The following is a 14,218-nucleotide window of genomic DNA, read 5'->3' on the forward strand; positions in this document are numbered from 1 at the left end:
ACCAAGAAACCATAATCACTCAACCATTAATACTTCAACAACCAAGAAACGCATAATCACTCAACCATTAATATTTCAACAAACGAAGATACGCATTACTACTCCACCATTAATTTCTTAGACGCTTAAAAAGTCGTAAAACATCACATAATTAAGCAAGCGCGGTTACTATGTCATCTTCAACAACGCTTCCTTAAATATGCGATATTGAATATATTCACATCAACAGCGCTTTCTAATGCGATGTTAAAAATAAATCAGTGCTAACGTTATTGATGTTCAACATCGCATTGTCAAGAATGCGCTGTTGAAGTTACACAAATTGACAACGCCTGTTTTATTATGCGTTGTTGATGTTCTTCCGTCTCATTTTCAATAGCGTCGTTCAAAATTCCGCTATTAAATGGCGACTATTTATTACGATATCTGGAGTAATGTACCTTCAAGTTTTAACTATGCTTGCCCAAGAGTGTCAAAACATAAGTTGAATAAATTGAGGGCCCCGCATAACTCCTTAGTTGGTCACATAACTAGAAAAAATGTAGAACTTTCTCTTGTAAATGGCAAATATTATGTCAGTATTTGTGGTATGATGTTTACCTATGATGATTCAGTTTTAAGTTTCCTAGTGGTCACAGCTTTAACAGTAGTTTTGATACGATTGTATAAATTGGAATCATAGGATCAACCATATAAAGAAGGAAATCATGATTAAAATGAGTTCCATTTATTATTGTAAATTTATTTGAGTGTTAAATTTATGTATTCACAATGTAAAGATATATACATAATCAGGGGCGGATCTTGTCTAGGACAGGTGGGGACAGTTGTCCCCCCTCAAATATTTAAAAAATTTATTATAGAGATATTATTTTTGGTATATTTTAAAATTCAACAAAAAAACTTAAGGATAAGAGTGTAATATCTATGTATTGTAAGTGTAAAGATTTATACACATTCATTACATCATCCATCATTCATTTAGGTTAATTTATAAAGAGTTAATAAAGATTGGATATGAATGGTAGGTGGTGAAATGACAAAATATAAAAGTCATACATTGTCAGTGCATATATTTTTCTCTCAAAAAATAATACTTCTACACGACTTATTGGACAAAAAAATTCAATATTCTTTTCAAAACTATCACTTTTTATGAAGTTTCACTCTCTTTAGTATCACATGACATATTCTCCTCTTATCTTTGATATCCCTTCAGATAACTCTCCAACTCAAACCCATTTATTTTTCACCTTAAAAACGTCATATTTGCTCTTTATATATCAGTTTTCTTCAATTGCTTGTTTCATGACACATTATCATATGCCTATGAGTCATGACATGATTACTTATGATTTTTTTGTTTCTTGCATCAAATTTTATTCATAAACGTTGTTATTCTTCGTTAGTAAACTATTTTTTGATTAATTAATTTTAGTTGGATTATTCCATTGCTATGTATGATATTCTTAATTTCATTATCTCTATCTTTGTATATTTTTCTCTTAAAAAAATTATTTTTATCAATCTCAAGCATACATTATTTTGATTCTCTATTTGAAAGGATAGAAAAACTAACTTTATGTCCAAATTTTGATTCTTCTGAGTTTAGAATACATATAATGTTTATAAGAGATAATGAACTTATTTGTGCTTAGGAATATTTGGTATTTCTTCATAGATTTGTTATGTTAAATTTTCTATCATGTTTCTTGGGAATTTAAACATGAGAAAATAACTCATTTTTATATTAAAAATTTATATATATTCTAATGATTTCATATTATTTATTATAAATCATAATGCCGCCTCCTCTAAAATTATGATCAAGATCCGCCACTGTACACAATCAGTGTATCATTCACCGTTCATTTGTATTACTTTTTTTGAAATTGAAAATGAATAGTGAATATTACAATAACAATATGAAAAAATCTGACACTAGCAATATATACATATTTTTATCTATTTATTTACCCTTATTAACAAATTAAGAAAATCGAGAACTGATGCTTGTGCAGACCACTGTACAAATACCTCGCTTGAATTTGGAATTCAAAAAGTTTACCATTTTGCTGAAATTTGTTTTCATATATAGATTGTTATTGTATTATCTATCACTCATATTTAATTATTATCAACTCTTAAAAAAATATTCCACATGAATAGTATATGATATGTTGATTGTATATAAATTTTTACAATATCAATGTAAAATTATAGATATTTCATGGTAAGATAAGATATTAATGTACTATTGTTAATTTAATGCTTGCTACAGAATCCTTTTTCGGTCATGGCGTCCTTGCAAAAACCAAAAACCTAATGGGAAATTGGTATCATTTCATTTATGATTATAGAATCATCAACAGTGGGTACCCCGAACCCCCACACGGCCCCAAAAGAAATCCTATTTAATGTTAAAACTAACATTAGGGGAAATACTTCACATAGTATTTTGCTATTTGGCTATTTGCTAACATAAAATGTTATATTGCTTAGACAAGTAGGTTTTATATTTTATTGATATGTATATTGATTTTTATTTATATACTTTCATTGAATAATTCTATGATTTGTTCTAGTATTTAATTGCTTATTTTAGCCTAACCAAGAAAAATATGAGCCGGGTAGAAATTATGTTGAGAAAATCAAAGTATGAATAAATTTTGCCACTTAAATCATATGAGCTTGAGTAGTTAAATACAATTCAAATGATTTTATATTGCATTTAATCTTTAGTCTAGTTAGTTGTTTAATCTTTATTTTAGGAACATGATTATTGTGTCAAAAGTAGGTATAGAAATGAGTCGGACTGAGTTGAACTAGAACTTAGTTTGGTTCAATTCGATAAGGATTTTATTAGTTTGAAACTCAATTTGAGTTCGATATGAGTTATTTTTTTAATTCGAGTTCAGCTCGGTTAAAGTTTATGAACTGTTCTACTCAACTCAAATTAGTTCATTTGAAAACAAAAATAATTAATTCAGAAAAAAAAATGCTCAAATATGTATAAATATAAGGTTGTTTACATTATGCATGTGCATATATATATATATATTCAAGTTAGATGATATTAGTTACCCTCAATCTCATTTATTTATTTTTTAGAGCCAACCAATTAAATTGGTGAAAGTTAAAAATTATCTAATATTCTTCTTTTCTCTCTCATCACCTCTTGCATTCACCTATTTGGTCAGTTGGATCTAAAAAATTAATAGATGAGATTGAGTATAAATAATGTAACATAACTTGAGTTTAAACGAATCTCTTATATATATGTATATATCAAATTGGCTCATGAACTTAACGAGTCGATCTGTGTTCAGCTCAAGTTTAGTTTATTCATAAACTAAAGAGCAAATTATACTGACACCCCTGAGTTTTAATGAAATTACACAAATTATCCCTCACATTTTTACACTTACACAAATTACCCATCACTTTTTTACACTTACACAAACCTCCTCTAATTTTTATACTTTCATTACACTGACAACCCTGCATAAGAAATAAGTGTAATATTTAAAAAAAATGTGATAAATCCAATTAAGTTAAAAAAAATGTGATATATTGTGGAGACATATCCAAATAATATATGAGTCAATATTTATTTATTATTTTTATTTAAACTATGAGAGGTTTGTATAGGTGTAAAAAAGTGATGAATGATTTGTATAATTTTACTAAAATTAGTATAGTGTAATTTCCTCTAAACTAAATTTGTCTAATTAAATAACTAATTGAGTTTGAAATAAATATTGAATTGGTTTTGTTAAATTTCAATACTCCTCTAAAATATAATATTGTTCAAATATAGTTGAATAAGATAACTCTTTATATTTGTTTTGTGGGACAACAATTTAGGATTTAGTCTACCGATTTGCACCCTTGGTTCTGGTGAACTCAAAAAGTTCTCACAGCTGAACTGTCCCCATCGTTTCATTTTCCACTCAGCTTCTCTGTAACAGCAAACGTCGCTGTAACCATTCATTTTCACCTTAGCTTCTCTATAAATATGCATTTCAGCTGATACTTCACTCAACATAACTTAATCTCCCCAAAAAGTGTGTTTGTACTTAACAAATTAAATGGCAGGACCAAGGAAAGTTAAAGTTGTAAATCAAAGTGATAAGTCACATGCATTAAGCCATGCAGAAGTAGTTCTACCTTTGACCGTTGTTGCACCAATTGTTTCCTCCTACAATGAAAAAATCCGTCCAGTTCTTGATGCAGTTGAGAACCTCAGAAGACTCAACGTGGCCAAAGAAGGAATACAGCTTCCAACCATTGTTGTTGTTGGTGACCAATCTTCTGGAAAATCGAGTGTCCTCGAATCACTTGCTGGTATAAGCTTACCCCGTGGACAAGGCATTTGTACCAGGGTGCCCTTGATCATGAGGCTGCAAAACCATTCACTTCCAAAGCCAGTACTTCTGCTGGAGTTCAATAACAAAATTATTCAAACTGATGAAGAAAATGTTTCTGATGCAATCAACAATTGTTTCCTCCTACAATGAAAAAATCCGTCCAGTTCTTGATGCAGTTGAGAACCTCAGAAGACTCAACGTGGCCAAAGAAGGAATACAGCTTCCAACCATTGTTGTTGTTGGTGACCAATCTTCTGGAAAATCGAGTGTCCTCAAATCACTTGCTGGTATAAGCTTACCCCGTGGACAAGGCATTTGTACCAGGGTGCCCTTGATCATGAGGCTGCAAAACCATTCACTTCCAAAGCCAGTACTTCTGCTGGAGTTCAATAACAAAATTATTCAAACTGATGAAGAAAATGTTTCTGATGCAATCAACAATGCCACTGATGAGCTTGCTGGAGATGGGAAAGGGATTTCTAACCATCCCTTGACATTGATTGTGAAGAAGGATGGTGTTCCTGATCTCACAATGGTTGATCTTCCTGGTATTACCCGCGTTCCTGTTCATGGTCAGCCAGAGAATATTTACGATCAAATAAAGGATATTATCATGGAGTATATAACTCCAGATGAGAGTATTATTCTGAATGTTCTTTCTGCCAGTGTTGATTTTACTACTTGTGAGTCAATTAGAATGTCACAGTCTGTTGATAAGAGAGGCTTGAGGACTCTTGCTGTTGTGACAAAGTCTGATAAAAATCCTGAAGGGTTGTTAGAGAAGGTTATGGCTGATGATGTGAACATTGGTCTTGGTTATGTTTGTGTCCGCAACAGGATTGGAGATGAGTCTTATGAAGAAGCTAGAAAGGAAGAGTCTAGGCTTTTTGACTCTCATCCACAACTTTCTAAAATAGACAAGTCTATTGTTGGTGTTCATGTGTTGGCTCAAAAGCTGGTTCAGGTTCAAGCGATGATTATATCTAAGACATTGCCTGATATTGTTAAGAAGATCAATGAGAAGCTTACCTTTAATTTAAACGAGCTAGAAAAGTTGCCTGTGAACTTAACTTCCGTTGCTGATGCCATGACTGCTTTTATGCATATTACTGGGCTTTCAAAAGAGTCACTCAAGAAAGTTCTTATTCGGGGAGAATTTGATGAGTACCCAGAGGATAAAGAAATGCACTGTACTGCAAGGTTGGTTGAGATGCTTGACTCATTCTCTAAGGATCTCAATAACTGTGAGGAGAGTGATGTTACTAAGAATTTTCTAGTGGAAGAAATTAAGATATTGGAAGAAGCGAAGTGGATTGGGTTACCTAACTTCATGCCTCGTGCTGCTTTTCTTACTCTATTGCAAAGGAAAGTGAAGGGTATTGCAAAGTTGCCAATTGGTTTTGTTGACAACGTTTGGGAGTATCTTGGGAAAGTGGTGATTTCTATTCTAACTCATCATGCAGAAAATTATTACCAGCTGCAAAGTTCAAGTAGAAGAGCTGGACTGAATCTGATTGCGAAGCTGAAGGAGTGTTCTATCAAGCATGTGATGGTGGCTGTGGAAATGGAGCAGCAGACTGATTATACTTGTAACGCTGAGTTTATTGTTGAGTATAATAGTCTTATTTCACAACAAGTAGCTTTTGTGGCTGCTGTTTTGGATACGGTGAATAAAAAGTCTCAGGTGAAGCTTGCAGGTGTTGGTATGATTGATGTTGGTCATCTTAGGCAATATCCAGATGTGCTCAACCAAGCTTTTGATCTAAAAGTCAGAATGATTGCCTACTGGAAAATTGTGAAGAAGAGGCTCATTGATACAATAGCCTTGCATTTGATGCTGAGTATCAGTAACTTTGTGAATAAAGATTTGGAAAAGGAGATTGTCCATGACCTTTTGTCTCCAGTTGGTGGTGGAATTGAAAGGCTTTTGGATGAATCTCCTTCGATATCTGGAAAGCGGGAAAGGCTGAGTAGGAGTGTCAAAGTTCTTAAGGAAAGCAAGGATACTGTGGGGAATATAATGGACAAAATTGCTAGCTATGGAGATAGTTAAGTTAGTATGATCCTTGTCAACCCTTGCTTTTCGCCATGCAAGTTCAAGATGTGGGAAGTGATGCTGTTTGTAGTTTCAGTTTGTGATTTGTGTTTTGTATGTTACCTGAAGTCGTTGTCTTTGTGTTTGTCTTTTTTCCTACTTGTGGTGTATTATGATGTAGGTACTTGGAATTGTGTGGAATGAAGTGCTTGTGATTTTATGTTTTTTCTCAGTGTGTTATCGTTTCGTGACATCAGGATATGCCAAGGAGCTATGGTTATTTGATTAACTTGTCTTTCATTTCATGAGAAATGGGTTTGGTGTTTGAGGCTAAGTGTTACTGTAGCGTTGTAATTTTTAATGCATTTAGATAGGGATTTAGTGTTTTAAAGAGCACCGGCACTGCTGACCTAGTCTTTCATTTTCATTTTTCGTTGTTTCTGTCGTTGTTGTAGAAAAATTTCAGATTGTTTGTACTTTGCTTCGTAAAAATCTTTTGGTTAAAGAACATAAAGGGTATTTTACAATCAAGTATTTGCTTTTGATATATTATACGTTGGCTCCGTAAAAATTGCAGCAACAAACTAAAACCACTACAGGATATGCATTTCTTCAATAACTTCAAATCCGATGATGAATATATTCAATAATGTTCAATTTACTTTATTGTTGGCATAGAATGTTTTTCCGATATTGAATCCAATAATTGAACTCTTGAGTAAGTTTATATCCGGAAAATCTAGGTACAGTTTTTTCATGATGTTTAGACGTAGACAACAAGTCGATAATATTCATGCATATTAGTATAAAAAATTATTTTCACTCACTATATTATTCACTATTTTTTTATTACTTTTTTAAAATAACTAATGATAATTAAATTTCGATGATAAATGATATAATAGTTGTGTATAAAACTTATATGTAGATACTCTTGTATTAGGGGTTGGTTAATTGAGAGGATCCTTGAAATTATCATCACTAAATATTAATGTTCTTAGCATGTTATAAATAGACTGTTGGTTATTTGTTTGTAGAAGGAGATATCAGGTTCTCTAATTGCTATATTTTCAAATCATGTCTAGCAGTTTTGGTCATGGTATGGCAATGGATAGCATTTATAGTATTATGTGTAAGAGCAAAAACCTTCAAATTCTCAGGAGAGTGATGGCAGTAATCAATTTAACAGTTGGTTAATGTTGGATATGATTCTGACTAAATCTTGGATTTATTTATCTTTTTTTTATAACTTTTTCAGTTGGTAAATCAATTCAAAATATTGTATTGACTCAATTATCTACTATTGTATTAGAGGAGCGCATTCATTGCGCTCTATTTTATAATTTTTCTTATAAAAAAGTTATATTGCTAGTATAAGATTTTAGTATCATTTGGTTGGTAGTAATATTTTTACTTTTGAAATATAAATTTATTCAATAATTTAGTTAATATTATATTTTTTTAATATAAAATGAGTTAACTTGTCTAACCAATAATCTACTAGTCCAGTCAGGAACTTGTTGACATAATATCTTAATTAAGTTGATGAGTAATTCAAATTTAAAAATTAATTTTAAGAGTGATAGAGGAAAGAGAGTTTATTTTCCATGCAAGTATTTGACGGATATTTCAAGGAGAGTGGTGGACAAGGAGCCAATTTGATTATCACAATATTATTAATTTCGTACGTTAACGTATTAACGTAGTAGTAAAATGGTTAATCTAGTAATTCAATGAATGATATAAAGTAAACCTATATAATTTATAAATGGTATAAATATTATTATTTGAAATATATAACTTAATTATTGAATTGATTCAATAATTGATCATTTTAAAAATAACTATCATACCGCGTTATCATAAATGAGTGAAGACTTTGTTGCTGATGAACTTGTCATACTCGAAAGAGAAACGAAGCTTCATTTTTCTTTTTCTTCAAAGCCCAATCCGCTCTTTTTCGCCGTTACTAATGGGGCATCAATTGATTTCCCTTCCTTTAGTTACTAAGATGTTTCAGATCGCTAAGTTTTAAAAGTCTAAAGAACGCAGACTAGCCGCGGAACTTGGATACAGTTTCCTGATCGGAAAACCTATATAATTTATAAAACGAATAAATATTATTATTTGAAATATATAACTTAATTATTTAATTAATTCAATAATTGATCATTTTAAAAATAACTATCATATTCAACATTTGAACTTGAATGTGTCATTTTGTAAAATATGAAAAAAAAATCATGTACAAATCAATTTTGAGTTATATGGTAGGATATACTTGAGTTTTAACCAATTTAATTACATATCATATATAATAGTTATTGTCTTGGTATAGGTATTGATTCATCTATTTATGATGAATTGAATTATCCAATATAATACAATATTTATAAGCATGATACTTAATAATCATTCTTAAAATGCACTCTTTTACAAATCATTCTTATAAAAGTATCATCAAATCACATGAATTATTATCAATCATAACAAAAAGAATGAATTATTATCATCATTTATAGAGTGAGGATACACTTATTCCAAGAGTAAAACTTTAAACTTACTTCTCATCATAGCTATTAATTTTATGGACATCTAAAAGTTTATATTTACCTACTAATTCAAACCATTATATTTACCCCTCCCTTATTTACATTATTATCCAAAAAAATATCGAATTATTATCTCGTGCATGGGTTATTTTTAGGGTTTGTGTTGTTTAAGTAATTTTTTTAACTCTTGTATTTGTAGTTTAAATTAATTTTATTAATATCATTCGTTCATAAGCCTGTTACAATGTTAGTATGGTAGCATAGTGTTGGACAAATGATTTATTAATGAAATCACACACTTTATATTAATATTAGTCGTGAAAAATTAATAAATAAAAATATAAATGTTATTATTTATACTATTTATTAAAATAAAATGTGTAATTTAATGGTAGATCATATTTTAAAATTATAAACAAAGTGATGCTCAATCCTCGGCAAGAAAATTTTGATAAAAAATAAATTTAATAATTTATTTGTAATTTTAAAAGAAAATCAGCCAATTTGGCTAATATTAGTTTAAATGAAAATTGGCTGTATAATTGATTTTAGTCTGTTTGGATAGGTAATATATATCATATCAATATTAGCATCAGGTCATCTATTTTTCCGGTAAAATTTGATTTTCATAACAATGATTTAAATAATTTTTTATTTATAAATTAGACTTGTTTTAATTTCTACTTAATTATAATCTAGATGATTGTAATTTAATTACAATATTAAATTAACAAATAAATGCATAGATAGTATATAAATTTGGTTATTTGCTTTATCAAATTTTGAGTGGATGAAATTTCAAATGTATGAGTTTGTTGATAGCTCATTGTTAAGCGTTTGTTTTTATAAAGGTGAGTCAAACCATAAAAATGTTATAATAATAAGATGTGAAGAATATTTTAAATGATAGAAAGTCACTTATTTATGAAGATTGGTAAAATTCTTTTCCTTATAATAACGAGGACTTTATTTTAAAAAATTTAAAAATTAGATTTCATATGCCATGTGGCATATCCTACGGCCAAGGGGTTGAGTATGGAGTATCTACCCAAAATTATCTTTACTACAATCCTAAATTTGAGACGCATGTAATAAAGGCATCATACATGTGCTAAATACCTCTACTATTGGCCATAGCAGTGTTGGCCACTCTGTTTTTACTTGCAATACAAGCAAGTTTTATGCTTTATATTTTTACTCATTAAATCACGTGCCAATTAAGTAGTTGGTTTTTTAAATGTTTTATTAACATTCTTCTTCATATAAATAAGGATAATCAACTTTGTTCAAACCACCATTAATCAATAAAGAAAGTGCATAGTTTTATTCTTCTCTTCCTTTTTTTCATATTCTTTTCTTTGTTTTCATCATCTCTTAGAGAAAGCAAATTAAGTTTCGTGTGAATCATTTTCTTTAATATGATATCAGAGCTCTTTTAAAAGAGCTCTGCTACATTCACAATGTCCTTTGATATTTCTTCCAATTCAAGCATCCACTGTCTAACCATGAATCCAACACAAGATCTAGATTATCCCTACCATGTTCATCCATCAGAGAATCCAGCTAGTGCACTTGTGTCACCCCTTCCGAATGGAGAAAACTACCATTAGTGGGAAAGAGCGATGAGGATGAGCCTCATATCATAGAAGAAATTGTCCTTTATTGATGACGATATCAAAATGCCTTCAAAATCAAATCCTTTATTTATTTCCTCCCAGTGAAGCTGTTAAGATGAGGGAGCCCTATAGAGAACCCCATAGAGTAACCTGGAGAGAATATCGGAGAGTAATTTGGAGAGAAAACTGGAGTTCAACTCGGAGAGCACTTAAGCCATCTATGAGTGACAATCCTAAGTACACTTTCAGAAACCAACCTATGAGAAACATGCCCATTCACCACCCTCACCCAAAAAACCAAAGAGAACAAAACCTGAGAGAACCTTACCCGCAACCTAGGAGAGTTACTACAAAACCACCAAAGGAAGTTGATTCTTCTTTCATCAACGAACCAGAGAAAGCATACAAGGCGACCGTTTGAGAGCCAGAGGAAATTTTATCACTTTCTATATTACAAGTTTCCCAGAATATTACAACACATAGGACTTTTGGAGGAAGTTTCAAAACTGTGGGAAGCTTATGGATAATTATATCCCTGAAAAAAAGAATAGGAATGCTCAAAAGTTTGCATTTATCAGATTTGATAAAGTGCATGAGGAATCTTTGTTAGCCCATAAATTGGATAATATGTAGATTGGAAATAAAAAAGTTTATGTGAATGTACAAAGATTCAACCGAAACACAATTTTAAAGTAAAACCCTGACTCTGTCCATATTGTGAAACGACAAATTCAAGGTTAGAACCTAAGAGATAAAAGAAGCTACGTTGAAGTGCTTAGGGGGTCCGATTTTATTGGACTCATTGGGGTTGGACCTGGCGAAATGAACTGACACCTATAGATACTAGAAGGAAGGAAGAGATTGGATTATAGTGCTGATAAGAAGGATTTGGAATGGCTACCAAGATGCTTAGTAGGTACAATCGTGGATCAAGAGAAGGCATAGATGGTGTCTGAGTTACTATTGTCAGAAGGATTTCTTACAATCAATGTGCACCTCTTGGGTGGAAAAAAATACCCCTAGGGTAGTGATGATATTATAGAGATGAAAATATTCCTTAGATAAAAATGAATTCTTACCCACTCTGCAAGCATGTTTATTGATGTAACGAATCAAAACTAAATTAGTATTTTATAACCGCAGCCCTTTTAGAAGCTGAGGCACTAACTTAACACCTTTCAATGGGTATTACTCTAGGTAAAGATAAGAGGGTATTACTCCAGGTAAATAATGATTCGATTTTATTTTATGAGTTTTGAAAGTTTTAACTGCATTTCTTTCCTTCTAATTAAATAATTAGTGTTATATAGTATTTTTTAGAGTTTTAACCGCCTTTCAATTTCTTTATTTTAAATTGTATATCACACTAATTATTTAATTAGAAGGAAAAAAGGCAATTAAAATTCTCAAAACTTGGAAAAAAATCAAATAATTCTTTACCTGGAGTAATAGCTACTTATAGGTGTTAAGTTAGTGACTCAACTTCTGAAAGAGCTGCAGTTATAAAATACTACTTCAGTTTTGATTCACTGCATCAATAAATGTGCTTGCAAAGTGGGTAAGGATTCATTTTTCTCTTAAGCCATTCGCATTCAATCAAAGCTGGTTCTCTGGATTTACAGAAAGGTAAACCTGAATTTAATATGAAATTATAGCAGTGCCCTTCTTTTGGAGCTTTGGACGATCTTAGTTGTAATGTTGTGGGGGATGCTCGATCTAAGTATCAAAAGGAAGCAAACAAAATGTGGAGGATCGAAGAAAAGATTGGTCTACATGGAAAAGGAAATGATGAAGAAATTATTAATAAATTGGTTGCTTTAGAGGAAATGGATCAAAGACAATTTGAGATAGCTAGAGGGAGTGCTTCATTGCCTAATGAAACTAATTTCCATTAACATAAGAGGTTTATGTGGACGGCTAAAAAAGAAGGCGATCATACACCTTATCATAATGTTTAATCCAGACTTCATATGTATCCAAGAAACCAAGATTGAGATTATTGATAGTAAGTTGTGTTCTTCTTTGTGGGGAAGAGATGACTTTGATTAGACATTCAAACCAGCGAAAGGCTTCTCAGGTGGTATCTTGAGCATTTGGAATAAGGATATTTTTGTTTCTGAAGAGGTGAGGCATATGGTGGATTTTGTGTCAGTAAAAGGTAAGTGGGCATTGCATAGAGAATTTTCTCACATTATGAATGTGTATTACCCTTGTGATTTAGAAGGGAAACAAAGATTCTGTGAGGAAGCGAATATTGATAGGTTTGGTTAATATGGTGACTTATGGTGTCTGGTGGGTGATTTCAAAGCAGTCCTTCATCAGGATAAAATAAAAGGTACAAGTGATCGTGCATATAGAAGAGAGGGTGAAAAATTCACCCAATTTATCATGTTGGGAAGCAATTTATTTGGTTTCTCTCAAACTGTAAGACAATGAGTAGGATTGACAGATTCTTGGTCAGTGATTGTTGGATGAATAAATGAGTTAATTTAGTCCAATTGGGTCTTCAAATGAACTTCTCGGGCCATTGTCATATTATGCTAAAAAGTGATGCTTCAGATTGGGGACTGATTCCTTTCAGAACAAATAATTGTTGATTTTCAGATGCAGAGTTTGGTAAGTTTGTTGAAGAAGAATGGAATAAATTGGAGTTCCATGGTGGGGGATCTTTTGTTTTGAATGAAAAACTGAAAAGTCTTAAAAGGTCTCTGAAGGTGTGGAATAAGGATCACTTTGGTATGTTGGATATGAAAATTGTTGATCAAGTAAATATCATTAACTCGATTGATCATAAAGGGTATGGTGGGACTCTAACTGAAGATGAAATCTCCTCAAGAAGAGTAATTATAATAGATATTTGACGTCTCTCAAGACAAAATGAAAATTTACTTGTGCAAAAATCTCAACAAAAATGGCTTCATGAAGGTGACTCCAACACTAAATTATTTTATGCTTCTTTTAATAGGAGTCAGAGATTTAAGGAAGATATTAGTCTGTTAATTGATGAGGAATGGGTTGAAGATCCAATTAGGGTGAAAGACCATATTAGATCTTTCTTTTAGTAAAGGGTTGTCGAGTCTCACTGGAATAGGCCTAATCTTGATGGGATCAATTTTAAACAAATCTCAGACGAGGAGAACCTTTTCCTTACTACTAGTTTTGGAGAAGATGAGATGAAAGAAACTATTTGGAGTTGTAAAGGTGATAAAAGTCCAGGTCCTGATGGGTATAATTTTACCTTTATAAAACATTCTTAGGAATGTATATAGAATGATATTATATCTATGGTGGAAGACTTTTTTCGCTCAGATAACCTTGCTAAAGGTTGTAATGCTTCTTTTACTATTTTGATTCCAAAGAAAAATTCTTCGTAGCACATTGGTGAATATAGACCTATTTCTCTTATTGGATGCATTCAGAAGATTATCTCAAAACTTCTTGCTGGTCGACTTAAAAAGATCATCCACTTGGTTATTTCAGATTGCCAAACCACATTTATCAAAGGAAGATATATTATAGATAGAGTTGTCATTGCTAATGAGGTTATTGATTAGGCTAGAAATAAGAAAAGGGAGATTGCTTCATATTTAAAGTAGACTTCGAAAAAACACACAACTCTGTAAATTGGAGCTTCTTACTATATAT

The 14,218-nt window shown here is 31.4% G+C and overlaps 1 protein-coding gene across 1 annotated transcript; it reads left to right on the forward strand.

Annotated features, from left to right (window-relative positions):
- On the forward strand, positions 4,092–6,423 carry LOC109344149 (dynamin-related protein 4C-like). The gene is made up of 2 exons (XM_019582826.1): positions 4,092–4,371; positions 4,682–6,423. Exons 1-2 carry the CDS (start codon positions 4,092–4,094, stop codon positions 6,421–6,423), a joined length of 2,022 nt encoding a protein of 673 aa, XP_019438371.1.

This window comes from Lupinus angustifolius, chromosome LG01, assembly GCF_001865875.1.
Source record: "Lupinus angustifolius cultivar Tanjil chromosome LG01, LupAngTanjil_v1.0, whole genome shotgun sequence".
In the NCBI taxonomy this organism is placed as follows: Eukaryota; Viridiplantae; Streptophyta; class Magnoliopsida; order Fabales; family Fabaceae; genus Lupinus; species Lupinus angustifolius.

Bases quoted from the DNA above. Each gene is read 5' to 3' on its own strand.
- LOC109344149 (XM_019582826.1), top strand. From the start codon at position 4,092: ATGGCAGGACCAAGGAAAGTTAAAGTTGTAAATCAAAGTGATAAGTCA. The intron at 4,372-4,681 runs GCATTTGTACCA...CCCGTGGACAAG, and splicing joins AAGCTTACCCCGTGGACAAG to GCATTTGTACCAGGGTGCCC.